The 15,155-nt window shown below is 43.5% G+C and overlaps 1 protein-coding gene across 2 annotated transcripts in view; it reads left to right on the top strand.

Moving 5' to 3' along the window:
- Positions 1–1,413: 1,413 nt before the first annotated feature.
- Positions 1,414–15,155, top strand: part of LOX (lysyl oxidase) — a 30,936-nt gene continuing 17,194 nt past the window's right edge. Inside the window, exons 1-2 of one of the 2 annotated variants that reach the window (XM_061624792.1) lie at positions 1,414–2,511; positions 3,910–4,018. In XM_061624792.1, the coding sequence (XP_061480776.1) occupies positions 1,827–2,511; positions 3,910–4,018 (794 nt within the window). In that variant the 5' untranslated portion in view covers positions 1,414–1,826. The remainder of the gene's footprint in view (positions 2,512–3,909; positions 4,019–15,155) is intronic. The other variant, XM_061624782.1, reaches the window with a different exon arrangement.

Raw genomic sequence — 15,155 nt, 5'->3', positions numbered from 1 at the left:
ATTTCAAGCATTGAAGTAGGTCAAAAGATGGAGCTTTCCAAATTTCTTCTGGGAGAGTATTCCACAGCACTGGAGCTAGAACCCAGTTGATAACTGTCACTCGCCTCCAGATACACGAGAATAGATCCCAGTACCTGAAATAAAACTAATTTTCATCAAACTAAATGCCCTGATAATCTAACACAGCCTGCTCCAACCTGGTGTCCTCCAGATAGGTTGGAATTGCTTATGAGAGTTCCAAAACACAAAACTAGGCATATTTTACTGAAGTACTATAAAATGGAGAAGGGCCAAAGGTCAGTACCAGAGCATGCGAAAGAAGGTAATTGGTTCAATTCTCACCATCTCCAGTTTAAAGTCTCAGATAGTGGGTCAAGAGAAAGACTCTGGAGAGCTGCTGCCAGTCAAAGTAGATAATATTTAGGCTAGATGGAGAATACTTGTCTGACCTTGTCTAAGACATGCATTGAAATCAACAAACCTGATAAGACTTAAATACAATTAATCTATTCAGTATTGAGGTAAAGTGCTTTTCAACAATTTCATTAGCAAATATCCGTTAACCTGTGGCAGATACTTCAAAAACACCTGGTGTCTGCACTTTATGGATTTTTAAACAGTTCTCTTGGGGGTGAGTCTGGTTATCTCGATTCATTATAATTGGACGCTGGGCTAGTAACATTTTGTTTGGAAAAGAGGAAAAGGATTTCCATCTCTTACCCTTCCACTCCCTACCTCCCCCCCGGTATTCTCAGCATGAGGGACAGCCTGCCCCACGGGAAAACTCACTTTTCAGTGAACCTCTGCTCCAGGAGACACATCAGTCACGAAGTTCTCGTGTGACTCACAGAGCGAAAAAACAAAACGTGGTATGCATGAGTTTATTTGCGGAGGATTTGGGCCATAATGAAAAGGGCATTACAGGCGAACGTGTTTTCCTCCCCCCTTCCACCCTACCGCCACCAAGTTTCCCCGCCAGAGCTCAAGTGAAACATGTTTTCTGGGTAATATTTTCACCATAATAGACATCTTCCACGTCTCTCTCTTACTGTGCTTTCTTGCCTCTCTAGTTGTGCTGATGATCTAATAAGTCTCCCCCCTCCTTCTCCGTGTGCGTATTTTGGCAGCGCCCCGCCACCTGGCAGCCTGCCTCGTCTGAGGGAAGTGAGATGCCTGCCTGTCGTTAACCCTCGACGGCGAGGTGCTTACAGATTGCAGAGAGACCCCCACCGCACCGCGCGCGTCCTCGATGCGCCGTCTTGCCTGGTGTGTCAGTCGGGGTAATCAGGGCCAAGGAAGGGGAGGGGACGGACGGGGGTAGAGATGCCGGGAGTTTTCGGAGGGGAGGGAGGACGGGGAACTGTCAGACTCGCACGTTTCCAATGGCATTACGTGAACAAATGGCCGAGGAGCCGCCTGCCAGCATGGGCTCGCTTGTGTAACTTTGAAAATGTGCCAGAAAGTTTAAAAACTCCCTCCTCTGCTCCCCCGCCCATCCTCCTCTCCCTCCCTCCCGCTCTCTCTCCTGCCGCTTCATTCCAGACACCAGCAAAAGCAGGAGGGAGAGACGGATTCCTCATTCCGGCGCCTCCTCTCCAAACCCAATTCTGTGCAGAAGACAATCTTGGGACGAACGAGAGAAGGAGGGAGAAGCCACCTTCTGCCTTTGCGTTTGCGTGCAAAGAAAAGCCTGTGACCTGCGTGAGGAAAAAGACAGCGGGGCAGCTGCAAGAGGAGGCGCTCCTGCTGGCTGGCTTTTTGTCCGGCAGCCCTCCCAGCCCACCGGCGCTCTGAGCGGGATCTCCCTGGCTTGTGCTCCCGCCGCGATGCGCCTCCTCTCCCGGCTGCCGGTCCTCTTGGGTCTTGCTCAGCTGCAGGCGTGCGTCTACTGGAGCTGCCTGCTGTGGATGCCGGCGGGCGGGCTGCCGCCGAGGAACCCGCCGCCGCCCCTCCCTCCCGCTGTGTGGAGGCAAAGGATTCAATGGGAGAACAACGGGCAGGTGTACAGCCTCCTCAGCGTGGGCTCCCAGTACCAACCCCCTCGGCGTCGGCATAGCGAGGAGCCCGCGCAGAGAGGCCACGTTTTGCTCCTCAGGGGCAACAGCACCACCCCGCGCAGACCTCAAGGGGCTGCTGCGGACGGAGGCACCGTCACCGCCAGAAGGCCGGCGGAGGCGCGACACTGGTTCCAAGCCGGCTACCAGCAGCCACCCAGCAATAATGGCGGCGGGGAGAGGGGACGGAGCACTGAAGCCGCCGGCAGATCGCCCGGAGCGCCCCGGGGGAGCCTCCTCGAGAGCGCTTCCTCCAGGCCGGGCAACGGGAGCGGCCCACCTTCTCCGAGCAATCTTCCACCGCCGCGTCGCGAAGACAGCATGGTGGGAGACGACCCCTACAACCCTTATAAGTACACAGACGACAACCCTTATTATAACTATTATGACACTTATGAGCGGCCTCGACAGAACAGCCCCTACCGGCCCGGTTACGGCACTAGCTATTTTCAGTACGGTAAGAGCACGCGCTTCAGCCGCCGCCATCACGCGGCTGTACCTGCCTAAGGTTTGCCGCCGCTTGGAAGAAGCGTGGTGGGGAGTTGCAGATTTGTGCAACTGAAATAAATTAATCCCCGTGTGCAACAACTCCTCTCTCCAAAAGACAGCTCCAGCCCAGGCAGTGGCAAATCCCGCTCTCCTCGATACACAGCACGTTTTAACATGGGCTAGTTGGCGAGTTCGCCAGGTCCACAGCCACTGATCACCATCTGGCCCCAACTCTCCCACTTGGCCTCCACCATGGCTGCACTGTAGTCAGTTTGAAGTCTGAACTTATTGCATGGGAATATGAGATACTCATTGGAAAGTTACTCTTTCCATTGTTATCTTGAAGAAGGGTTATTTCTTTCTAAAAAAAAACTCGCATAAGAATCACTTATCTTCTACAGCAGTGACAATTCAGTATATATAGCTGGGGAGGGAAGGAGTTCTCTGTTATCTCAATGATAGTTAATATCCTTAAAAAAGATTATGCTGGAGGTGGTGAGGTTCCTATTTTAACTCCAGCCCACAAACCCCTTTGGTCACTTGTGATTACTCAATAGCAAACAAAAAGCTCTCTACGCATGATCAGAGACTATTATTTTTTCACCTGTTCTCCTATGCATAGAGAACAGATGGTGGAGCTGAACCATGGCTGAAATTAAAACCTGCGCTCCACCCTTTGGAAGAAAGGAGCATTGTGGTTATAACATTTCCCATTTCCCCACTTCTAGAACAAAGGAAACTTAACACAAGAGCTGTGTACTTGAGCACCAAAGTAAGGCTGGCAGATGTCCTTCATTTTAGGGCTCATCTTTTAATGTGGTTAATTCAAAACATAGCCTGCCAAATGGATGCCTAACATCTTTTGTTTCAGCAAGTACATAGAACAAAAGAGTGCAGCTCTACAGTATGGGATACATTTCTGGTATTCTGATCTGGCAAACTTAAAATGTAGTCCTCAGCTGGTGTCCTTATGAGGAGAACTGCCTTGAAGATTTATGAGAAAAATGGTTAAAAGAGTAGGATGTTTCACAGTATCTACATACTATCTTTTCATTCTCGTTTGATCTTGAGAAAAATGGTTCTTAGCCTTGTTAACTGGCCAGGGGTGTGAGATTTGTGGATTGCTATAGAGCACTGTTCTTCAACCTTGGGTCGCCAGACGTTGTTGGACTACAACTACCATCAACCCCAGCCAGCTTAGACAATGGCCAAGGATGATGGGAGTTGTAGTCCAACAACATTGGCTACCCAAATTTGAAGAACAGTGTTATAGAAAGCTTTAGTCATTGTGACTCTTTGCAGGCAAAACGAATGTCCTAAGCTTGATCTCTGTTGTTTGTGTGTGTTGTGGTATGATGCAATGCAGGTCTTCCAGACTTAGTGCCCGATCCCTACTACATCCAGGCATCCACATACGTCCAGAGGACATCCATGTACAACCTGAGGTGTGCTGCTGAAGAAAATTGCCTAGCAAGGTAAACACAGTTACTGCCCCTGACGTTTTACACCAGCATCAGGTTACTGAGTCTGATGGGGAAATCTACAGTTTTAAAACAAGAGTTTGTAAAAGAGGCACCTGCTGGACTGGATCCAGACTAAGTTCATTTTGCTTTTCTATGGGACGCTAGTGATTGCTCACTTTGTCATGGATCCAACACATTGTTTTTACATCACAGTTCAGGATACACTGACTAAAATGTTAAAATATCACTGGCACCTTAACAGGAGGGGGGTTAATGTCAATAAATTCTAAATAGGGGAGAATTCAGTCTCCATCCCAGTTTATAAAATATATTGTTTTAATTATCTTCTACTGAGATTGTAATGACAAAACTATAAGGCTTCAATGCCCTTATTGTTTGGGAATCACTGCCTTATAAATGCCTGTTTTTTTATTAAGTCGCTTGTTTGTTAATTTTTGAAAACAACTCTTTGAACACATCATTTACAAACTGTGAAATAAGTTTATTTTTAAAAACAAAAAATATCTTGCTATTTGATAATTGCAATTTGTAGTTAATCCTTAATAAACCATTTAACTCCGTATCTTTTTTTTTAATCCATTGCTTTTCAACACTTAGAGTGACTGGTAGTCACCTCCCCAAGTCATACTGGAAGCAAGTCTCATTGAACTCAGTAGGCCTTTTTTCTGAATGAACATGTCTAGGATTGCACTCTTAAAAATGCAGTCCAGTGCTTATCTATCGGGTAGTAAATTCCATTGAACTCAGTGGACCTCCTGTGTAAATATGCATAGGATGAGGCTGTGAGGATACTAATATATGAGATATGTATTTTTATTATTATACAGCCACAAGAGTGGCTGTATACTATAGCCAGCGTGGATTTTTCACATTCTGCAATGTTAAATTGAAAATACCCCCCATGCCATTCTGATGCTTCCCATAAACTCATTTTTCAAAACAAAACCTTACAAAACGTATAGTCCTGAACTCAGAAACGCTTGCTTAACAACCCTGTCAATTTTCATGGCGATACACAAAACAGTCAGAGAGAATCGAGAGTTCAAAGTCTGAAAAGAGAGAAAAAAACCTCAGAGCCCTTTTGGACTTTTTTCTCAGAGAGTTCTCATAATCTGTTAAAATTCATTAAAAATCAGCCATGTTCACAGAGTACCTGTAATCCTAATACTGACCTTGCCCATACCCTGACCTTCATCTTCTGCAGTTTAAAAGTTAAAAAAATGCCTGGTTGATTTTTAATTAATTTAATAAATTTTGGTTGGAACCCTATGATAACGTTGGGCATGCTCAGTAAGAACCAACTATCAATGTCCTAAAAGCCTCACAGCTGCTGGGCTTGGCTAATCGGGGCCACACGCACACCAGACTTTGATTTCACTTGAGACACTCATGGCTTCCGTCAGAGAATCCTGGGAAGTGTAGTTTGTGAAGGGTGCTGAGAGGAGACTGCTATTCCACTGACAGAGCTTCAGTGGCCAGAGTGGTTTTACAGTCAGCCGCTCTGATTGAGGTCTGTGAGGTGAACAAGGCATCTCCTAGCAACTCTCAGCACCCTTCACTAACTACACTTCCCAGGATTCTTTGAGAGAAGCCATGACTGTCCAAAGTGAAATAAAGGCCTGGTGTGGATGTGGCCAGGGACAGCTTTGGTTTAAATTTGGGTGGGAGGCTACATGTGCCTGCTGTAGAATAAAAAGGTGGGGGAAAGGCTGAAAAGCAATGATACTGTTCAAAATGTTTTCCTTTTGCTCTCTGCTTTTTTTTTGGTGCCTTTTGAAGACTTCCTCTTTTAACAAGCCTTTTAAGTTGAGACCTATCACAGTCTGCGCCTGTGTTAGAATTGCTTTTAATGTTTTCTTTAAGAATGTTGTTAACCCTTTTTTTTAAAAAAGATGTTTTTAAAGCTTTTTTAAAGATGTTTTTAACGTTCTTTTGTTTTAATGTATTTTAAGGTCTTTTTATGATGTTTTAGTGTTTTTATCGTTTCTGTGTGCCGCCCTGGGCTGCTGCTGGGAGGAAGGGCGGGATATAAATCAAATAATAAATAAATAAATAAAGGAAAGGGGCTTCCCTTCTGCCCAGTACACACCCAGCCAATATCCTCCCCCTCCCCCAGGTCAGTGTTGGATTATGACCTGGGAGACCAGGGTTCGAATCCCCACACAGCCATAAAGCTCACTGGGCGACCTTGGGCCAGTCACTGCCTCTTAGCCTCAGAGGAAGGCAAGGATAAAACCACCTCTGAATACCGTTTACCACGAAAACCCTATTCATAGGGTCAACATAACTCAGGATTGACTTGAAGGCAGTCCATTTCCATTTTCAAACACGATTGCACAGAAATAAATCCCACTGAACTCAAAAAGTATGCAAACAATCAAACCCACCCTTCCTTCTCCCTCGTGTTCCCTCCCTCTTGCCTCTTCCCTCCCCCTTCCTTTGCCCCTCCCTCCCTATCCCCATCACCTTTCAATCCCCTCCTTCCCCTTCCCCCGCCTCCCCCTCCCCTTCCTCCTCCCCATGGTCAGTTTTACCTATCTTAAGCATGATTTCAGGGAAGTAAATACCATTGAACTGTATAAGCCTGCAAATGATCAAACCAGCCCTCCCCTCCCCCTTCCTTTGCCCCCTCCAATACGGTCCTTCCCCCTCCCCCGTGGTCAGTTTTTCCTATCCTAACCATGATTGCATGGGAGTAAATCCCATTGAACTCAATAAGCATGCAAATGATCAGACCTTTTTTTCCTATTTCCCCTCGCTTCTTCCTACTCCCCTCCCCTCTTCCTTCTTCCTCCTCCCCTTCCCTCTTCCTTCTTCCTCCTCCCCCGCCCACTCCAGCCCTCCCTCCCTCCCCCCTAGTCAGTTTTACCTATACTAAGCTTGATTGCACGGGAGTAAATCACACTGAATTCAATAAACATGCAAATGGTCAAACCTGCCCTTCTCCCCTTCCCGTCCTGCCTGCTCCCATCCCAGTCCTCCCCTGTGTGTTTCCTCTCCTCATCCCCTGTGGTCAGTTTCACCTATCCTAAGCATGATTGCAGGGGAGTAAATCCCACTGAACTCAATAAGCATGCAAATGATCAATCCATTCTCAGCAAACTTGGACAGGATCCCATTTCTTACCTCCTGGACAAAAAACCTTGCAGTTTAAGAACGTACTTATAGCCCACAGATATTTCTATCAAACTTTAAAAAGCAGGGAAATTGGGCAGCTATAGTGAATGCACCAGGGGAGCAGGAGACCTGACCTCCTCTCTGAGATATTGGACTGCCCTACAAATTTGTTAGAATGCAAACACCATTTGGGTTGGTCTTTCACAGTCCAATCCACTTTCTGTGTAGCTTGGAAGAATTTGGTAACATGTGCCTCTGAGCATATGGTGAGTGGTGGCAACACCTGCAATCAGCCCAAATAATAGAAAGAAGACGTGCTGTGCTGATCTTGTTTTAGCAGGGAGGCAGCAACATTATTAAGACAGTTGATACAGTTCAGATGGTCACTTTAAATATGTCTGATTTCCTTTGCAATTTTAGTGAAGTTTCCTATAGGAAATCATTTTCTTTTGTTTCTATTTCTGTGAATATGTGAAGTAGAGCAAACTTTGCACTAAAAAAACTCCAAATATAATTGTGGAATAATGGGACTGACTTATGCAGAATAGTCTCCAGTGGACCTCAGGAGCGTCTCAATTTACACAAGATAAAACAGTGGGAGGTGAAATATATTCTAGCAAAATTCTAGGTGTGCTCTATGTTTTTAATTGACCGTGCCGACCTTGCCTTAAATGAAGTGGTTTAAACCTAGCAGGCTGAAAACATGCATCCTCTTTTTCCCCACAGCTAAGAGTCATTGCTGAAGTAGCAACGTATTGTAATCAGTCTGATTTTACATCAAACTGCAGTTTCAGACTGAACTGTTAATGCACCTAAAATAGAAATAGAACATAACCTCCAATTTGAAACACAAAAGGCTGTCTTCACCATCATATGATATTGACCAATAAAAGGCTTTGAAATTAATAAAATAAATTTGGCACAGATTTCTAGGATGAATAATGAGGGAAATAAAATTTTCTAGATTAGATTCTCTGTAGAAACAATAGTAACACAGGAAAGAAGCAAAGTAAGAAGAACACCAACAAACATACACAAATATAATTATCTATCTTTGGAGATGGCAAGTGTTGCCACCACTCACCATATGTTCAGAGGCACATGTTACCAAATTCTTCCAAGCTACACAGGAAGTGGATTGGACTGTGAAAGACCAACCCAAATGGTGTTTGCATTTTGACATATTTGTAGGGCAGTCCAGTATCTCAGAGAGGAGGTCAGGTCTCCTGCTCCCCTGGTGCATTCACTAAAGCTGCCCTATTTCCCTGCTTTTTAAAGTTTGATAGAAATATCTGTGGGCTATAGGTATGTTCTTAAACTGCAAGGTTTTTTGCCTATTAGTGAATTTACTATTTTATTTGAATGAAATAATATTGTGCAAAACAGCCCTTAAAAATAGTGCATAGCAATGCCAGCCAATATTAGGTAATATGCTTTACATACTTGTAATAATTTCAGTGTAATAATGCCAGCAAATTGATTAGGTAATATTGTACTTAACGGATCATACAAAAATTGCTAGCTAACGTTCTTGGAGTACTTGTATGTATATCTATAGCTATATATATATATATAGCACAAATTGAAGTAGAAATGTCACACTATTCCATTATATTCGTAGTTGAGATTTTTTACAGTAGAAAAGTATGGAAAAGACAAAGAACTCTGCTGAAATTGGCAGGAGAGGAATAAAGAAAAGACACTAGGGGCATGAAAAATAGGAAGAGGAAGCTACACCTGCTCTGACTTAGAAGACACAGACAAATCTAGTGTAAAAATTTGACTTGGTGGCTGAGTATCCAAAGCAAATTTTGGCCTATTAAAACAATAGAAAATCCAACTTTCATAGGACCCCCTAACCAAGGGACGTTAAAAAGAAGTTCAATAAATAAAAGCAGGCTTTGCATGTGTTTTATTTGGTTGACTTCCGGTGAGGTCTGCTTGCGGTAAGACGCATGCACCTCTCCCTGTCTTTCCTAAAGTGAACTTTAAAACCTTTATTAAGGGAGTTGTGTGGAGAATTGAACTTTTATAAGGATTGAGGAGTAAGGAATAGGAAGAGTTGCGGGTGTAATCCTGTATAATAATTTACAACCCTAATCTCCGACTGCTGACCTGTTTGTATAAGGACGCTGATACGCAGGAGGCACTACCATTAATCTTCCTGTTAACATTCGTGCCTGACAAATAACTATAGCAAACATTCCTGCACTATCTTCAAACTAAATTGGCGGAACCGGAGAACAGAGCTTGTTTTTATTAAACTACTCAGTGTATGGAGTGCGGAGACCAAATGGTTATGACCAGAAGGAACTATCAGGAGCTGGGATTAACGCTGAAAGATACTGGAATGTTAAGTAATGCTCAAACTAAAATCACGAGCTACTTTTCCCCCTCACGTGACCTATCATCTTCACCATCACAGACAATATTAACTCAACATCTGACTTCACAGCGGGATGATAAATGGACCTTAGGACATCTCTTAGCTGCTAAATCCTTTGTGACCTTTTCAGCTGCTAAAAGCCTTGCAGAGGAGTTGCAGGATGTGGGTCTAAACTTTTCCTTGAATGTATCTAATGATAAACCTCCGTCAGAAATCATAACCATTGACTCCTACTGTCCTTATAAAGGGCAATCAATGACCTCTCCAGAGAGCGAAAAGGAGCAGGGAAATTCCCCTCCACCTGACCCTGGTCAACAATGGTACTTTATCCTGCTTGATGAATTCAAGTTGATTAAAGCCTATATCTCAGAGACTAACAACCTACTTACTACGTTGGTGCGGGCACTAACAACATCTCAATGCGAAATAACAGGAGATCACAGCCCCATACTGCCACCAGTTTCCAGCCCCGAGCAGTTTCACAGTCACTCCCGTGGAGCGGGTAAGAAAAGGGGCAGAGGCAGGAAGAAACAGTCACCTCCAGTCCCAAAAACAAATTAATCAAAAAAATCTAAGAATATTAAGAATTCGAAGTCTCATAACTCAGAGAAATTGAATTTCAAACCATTATTCCTTTTTGGTTCATATGCATAAACGTTTATTTTCCCCCCAGTGGCCCGAGGCTTCGGACTCAAACATGGCAAGATTTCCTTGAATTTATCGAATTAATACAGCAATTTTATCCAACACACAAGATAATAATGGGCGGTGACTTTAATGCTAGGTTAGGTCCTAGTTTTCCGAACCCTCCTGTTTACCTGGACCCTAGTCTAGGGGATTGTCCACTCCTTTCTCGTACTTCATGCGATAAGGTAATAAATACAAATGGACATGCTCTATATAAGTTGTTGCTCTCCACCCCCTTTGTGTGCCTTAATGGTACCAAATACGATCTGTCCAAGGGGTTTTTTACCTTTATCACTAAAAGAGGGGCCAGTGTAGTCGACTACATTTTGGTTTCCCCACAAATTCTAGACTTTGTAATGAATTTTACCACCATGGACAGATCTGATAGTGATCATCTTCCTCTGTCGCTGACCCTATCCTCTCCAACCGGCTATCTACCACTTATACAGAATAGACCTGATTCCTTTGTATCCCTGGGTTGGAAACGCCGAAGGTGGTCTCATTTATTAGTTCAAGAGGTTGACACAATTCTAAACTCCCCTCAGCTATTGGATCTTTGCCAAAAAGCTACCATGTCGCCAAACGAAATTAGAGAAACATTTGAACAGATACTTAAACATCTCCATCCAACTGTTACAAATTCGAAGGCTTTCCCAACTAATGCACAGGCTGGTAGTAAACCATGGTTTGACAAGTTTTGTATGGCCAAAAAGAAACAAATTTGCCATCAAACACGTTTCACCAGGCTACATTACTCGGAAACGGCCATAACAAAACTCATTAAACTCAAAAAGGAATATAACAATTTACTAAAGTATAAAAAATCCACCTATACTACTTCGTTTTGGCAACGACTTGGCTGGGCTGCCCTCCAAGACAACCAGGGGGATTTCTGGAGATTGGCCCATAATTCTCTATCCGATAGACCTTCTATTTCAATTCCTCCGATTCTCCCTGAAACTTGGATATTACATTTCAAATCCATTTTTGGTGATTTTTCTCCCCCCCTTCAGGGTTCACCAACCCTCCCTGCTGATTCCCCACAATGGCCCCCTGTAACAGGTCCAGATATTGATAATTTAATTGCAATATTACGTACGGGGAAAGCCCCAGGCCAAGACATGATACCAGCAGACGTATATAAATCTTTCCCTTCATGGTGGCATCCCATTTTTGCAGCCTTATTCACAAGAATTAATGAAACGGGTTGCATTCCCTTGAGCTGGAAAACAAGCATAGTAATCCCCATTTTTAAAAAAGGAGACCCTACTATCCCGTCCAATTATAGACCCATAAGCCTCATGGACGTTGCGTCAAAGCTCTACGGACGCTACCTCTTAAATAGACTCCTTGATTGGGACAAGAAATATACCATTATTTCTGATGCCCAGGCAGGATTTAGGGAAGGTGCCTCTACGATTGATCAACTGTTTATTTTACAGCATCTAATCATGAAAACAAAAAAGACACCATCCCATTCTCTTTATCTAGCGTTCATTGATTTTGTGGCCGCCTTTGACTCCATCAATCGTCATCTCCTTTGGAGTAAACTAGACAAAGCTGGCATAGATAAAAGACTTCTTTGGTTATTACAAACCTTACACCACGACAATGTTATAAGAATTCACCTGGGTCTCAATGGTTTCCTATCCCAAGAAATTCCAATGAGAAATGGAGTCAAACAGGGATGTATATTGGCCCCTTTCCTGTTCAACTTTTTTATTAATGATATTGTTTTAGAAATGACTTCCTCTATGTTCTTTCCACCTTCAATCAAAGAGAGGAAAATCCCTGTATTGCTCTATGCCGATGATCTACTCTTGCTTTCACAAAACAAGATCGGTCTAAAACGAATGCTATTGCATCCCCAAAATTATTGTGATTCCCAATTGTTACAAATTAATTATATAAAATCTAAAATAATGATCTGTGGAAAACACAGTAAAGCAAAATCCATCTGGTGTTTAAACGGCCACACTATAGAACAGGTTCATACTTTTAAATATTTGGGACTCCTTATCAATAATAAATTGTCGTGGTCACACCAATTGGCTCATATCAAATTCCAGGCGAGCAGGGCCCTCGGTATATTGAAGAAATTCTTTTATTCTAAGGGAGGCCAACTCATAAGACCCATGTCCAAGCTTTATTCAACAAAATTACTCTCGTTAATTATGTATGGGTGCGAGATTTGGGGTCCTTCGTTGCGGCTTGCCCTTGAACCAATTCAAAACACTTTCTTTAAACAAATTATGGGTCTACCCAAGGGCACCCCGGCTGCTCTCCTGAGAGCTGAACTCAATCTTCCCTCTTTAACGGCTAGGATAGACCTAGCCTTTTTTCGACTATGGAAGAAACTCTCGGATACTGATTCATCCTCACTGGCCAAACTATGCTGGGAGGAGCAGTTGGATAAGGGGGGCTGGGCAGGGAATTTCCCTGTTCTTGGTATTCAATATTTGCTAACCCCTACCCACCTACTTAATCTTAATTCAAAGTCTCTCCGAAATCAGATCTTTGAGTTTGATGCACACCAAGATAGGGCAGTGATTGCCAACTCACAATTTTCCAAATGGTATTCCCACATTAACTCCACCCGAATGTGGCCTCACTATTTGGATATCTTGACAAGGGCTCCCCTTCGGAGAGCCTACACCGAGTTGCGATTCCAGGTGATGCCATTGATGTTCCTACAAGGTAGATACCTTGGCATCCCCTACGCTAAAAGGCTATGTATAGCCGGCTGTAATGTACCAGAAGATTTGACACATTACATACTTGATTGTCCTCTGTTTTCTTTACCAAGATCTAAATTCCTACTTCCAATAATTCATGCAAATCAAGACAATAACAGGTTTCAGACTGTGATTTTTTTATTGTCCTCCATCCAACCTCACATAATAATTGCCACTGCTAATTTTGCTTTGGCAGCAAAAAAGCTTAGAGCTATATATGTCATGAATAGTGGTTGTAAATGACATTTCGCAGCTCGTGTTTTTATTTTGAATGTTTTAAATATAATTGTATCTTTGTGTTTGTAATCCTGTTGTAATAGCCAATAGCTGTATACAATTATTATTAATAAAGGTAAATTATTCAAACTGTTGGATTCCTCAATGGAGGAGAACCCCCAAAGAGTTCCTGGACAAACAAACTTGAGAAATCTGTTTCCTTGAATACAGAGTCATCTTATGATCTAAAGAGCCCCTTTGATGTGGATAAGCCAGAAAGAGTTTTATTAGTGAAGAGCTATCCAGCAAGTAGGGGTGAGGAAAATAGAAATTATCGGAGCCCATGGTCCCTAGAACTACAACCGGAAAAGCTGGTTATTTCCTGTAACCGAAGTGTTTGTGGACGACGCCCTTTACACCTGAGCATCTCATTTCTGGACAATTGCTTTCGACAATCTATGAACGCTTGGAGACGCACTAACTTCATCAGGTCAATGGTTAACATCTCTCATAATTCGCACGACTGGCGTCTGTCACCTGCCATACGTGTAAGGAAGCTAACCAAATTCTTAGCATAAGAGACAGTCTAGAAAAAAGGGGGATTACTGTGCAAAGATATTACATCAATGCTGCACGTCCGGTGCCGCTAATCGGCTCTTTCGTTCAGCTTTCACCCATAAGCACTGCTAAATTAGATGTAACTTCAAGTACCAGTAATTCCCACCACTTGGCTCACTGAGTCTCGGATACTTCAGATCCCCAACTCTCTCCAGCTGGCGAATCTTTAATGATGCCAGCTTTACTACAGGATCTGGAACCAGAGGAGCTTCAGCTTACGGAATTGTACTCTCAACTTCCAGAGTTTGAACTACCGGCACTAATTAATAAGCTGTGCCAGTTGATTCAACATCTCAGAGCGGTAGACAGTATTCCAACTCTGCTAGATGCCCCCGTCCCAAACATTCCAGCTGGAAACCCACTAAACTCTATCTCAATGGACACTAGGAATTATAAAGATATATCACTTACTCAACCATCAAGGGCAGCTATGGAACGGGGCAAAGCTAGGTTTCTACTCTTGGAGAAACCAGGTACCTTTACCAAGCAAAGATCATCCCCAACAAAAGCACGGGGTTTCAGTAATATCCAACCTGGCCACTCCCAGAACGGTGCAGTTCTATGGGATGCTGCAGGATCCCTAAACCAAATTTCAGAAATAAATTGACACTCCTTAGCCTTAGGTTCTTCCAGTGATGAGACAAACATCCCGCAAGACCCGTTTCATACCCACAGGCCTCCTCTACTATCCAATCGTGCCCTTCAGCTCTTGTCGTGGAACATAGCTGGCTGGAGAAATAAACAAAACGACCCAGAGCTGATTTCGTATTTTAATAAATTTGATATAATACTTTTACAAAAGACGTGGGCAACTTGCAAACCTTCCCTGAACGGTTTTTCCTCTAGGCACCTTCCAGCGGTGTCTCTGGCTTCAAGGAGAGGTAGAGCAGAAGGGGGCCTGGCAATCTTGATATCAACTGGCCTGGCTATCCAAGTCAATGATTTGCAGCCCCTGAATTCCATTGCCATGGCAGTCCTTCTGAAACTTAATGCCTTAACTATACTGTGTATTAATGTATATATGCCTCCTAATTACTCGCGAGCTCACGCGGATCAGATATGGGATGAGCTAGATAACTATCTGTTAGATCTGGAGTCCACCCACTCTGGAGCACAATTAATTATCATGGGGGATTTCAATGTGAGGATAGGCCCCAACAATGCTGTACTTTTTTCCTCAAATTTATGGTGGGGTGAAAATTGTGAACATCTTATCCCTGCCTTTAACAGACAGTCGAAGGACAATAGGATTAACTATGGGGGAATATGCCTAGCGCGTCTGGTAGGCAATCATAATTTGACAATTCTAAATGGCCTTGACCAAATAGATGGCTGTGCGGAATACACCTATATTTCTAACCGCGGAAGC

This window comes from Rhineura floridana, chromosome 1, assembly GCF_030035675.1.
Source record: "Rhineura floridana isolate rRhiFlo1 chromosome 1, rRhiFlo1.hap2, whole genome shotgun sequence".
Classification (NCBI taxonomy): Eukaryota; Metazoa; Chordata; class Lepidosauria; order Squamata; family Rhineuridae; genus Rhineura; species Rhineura floridana.
Note: the sequence above shows the minus strand (reverse complement) of the source record. Positions and strands in the feature narration are given on the sequence as shown.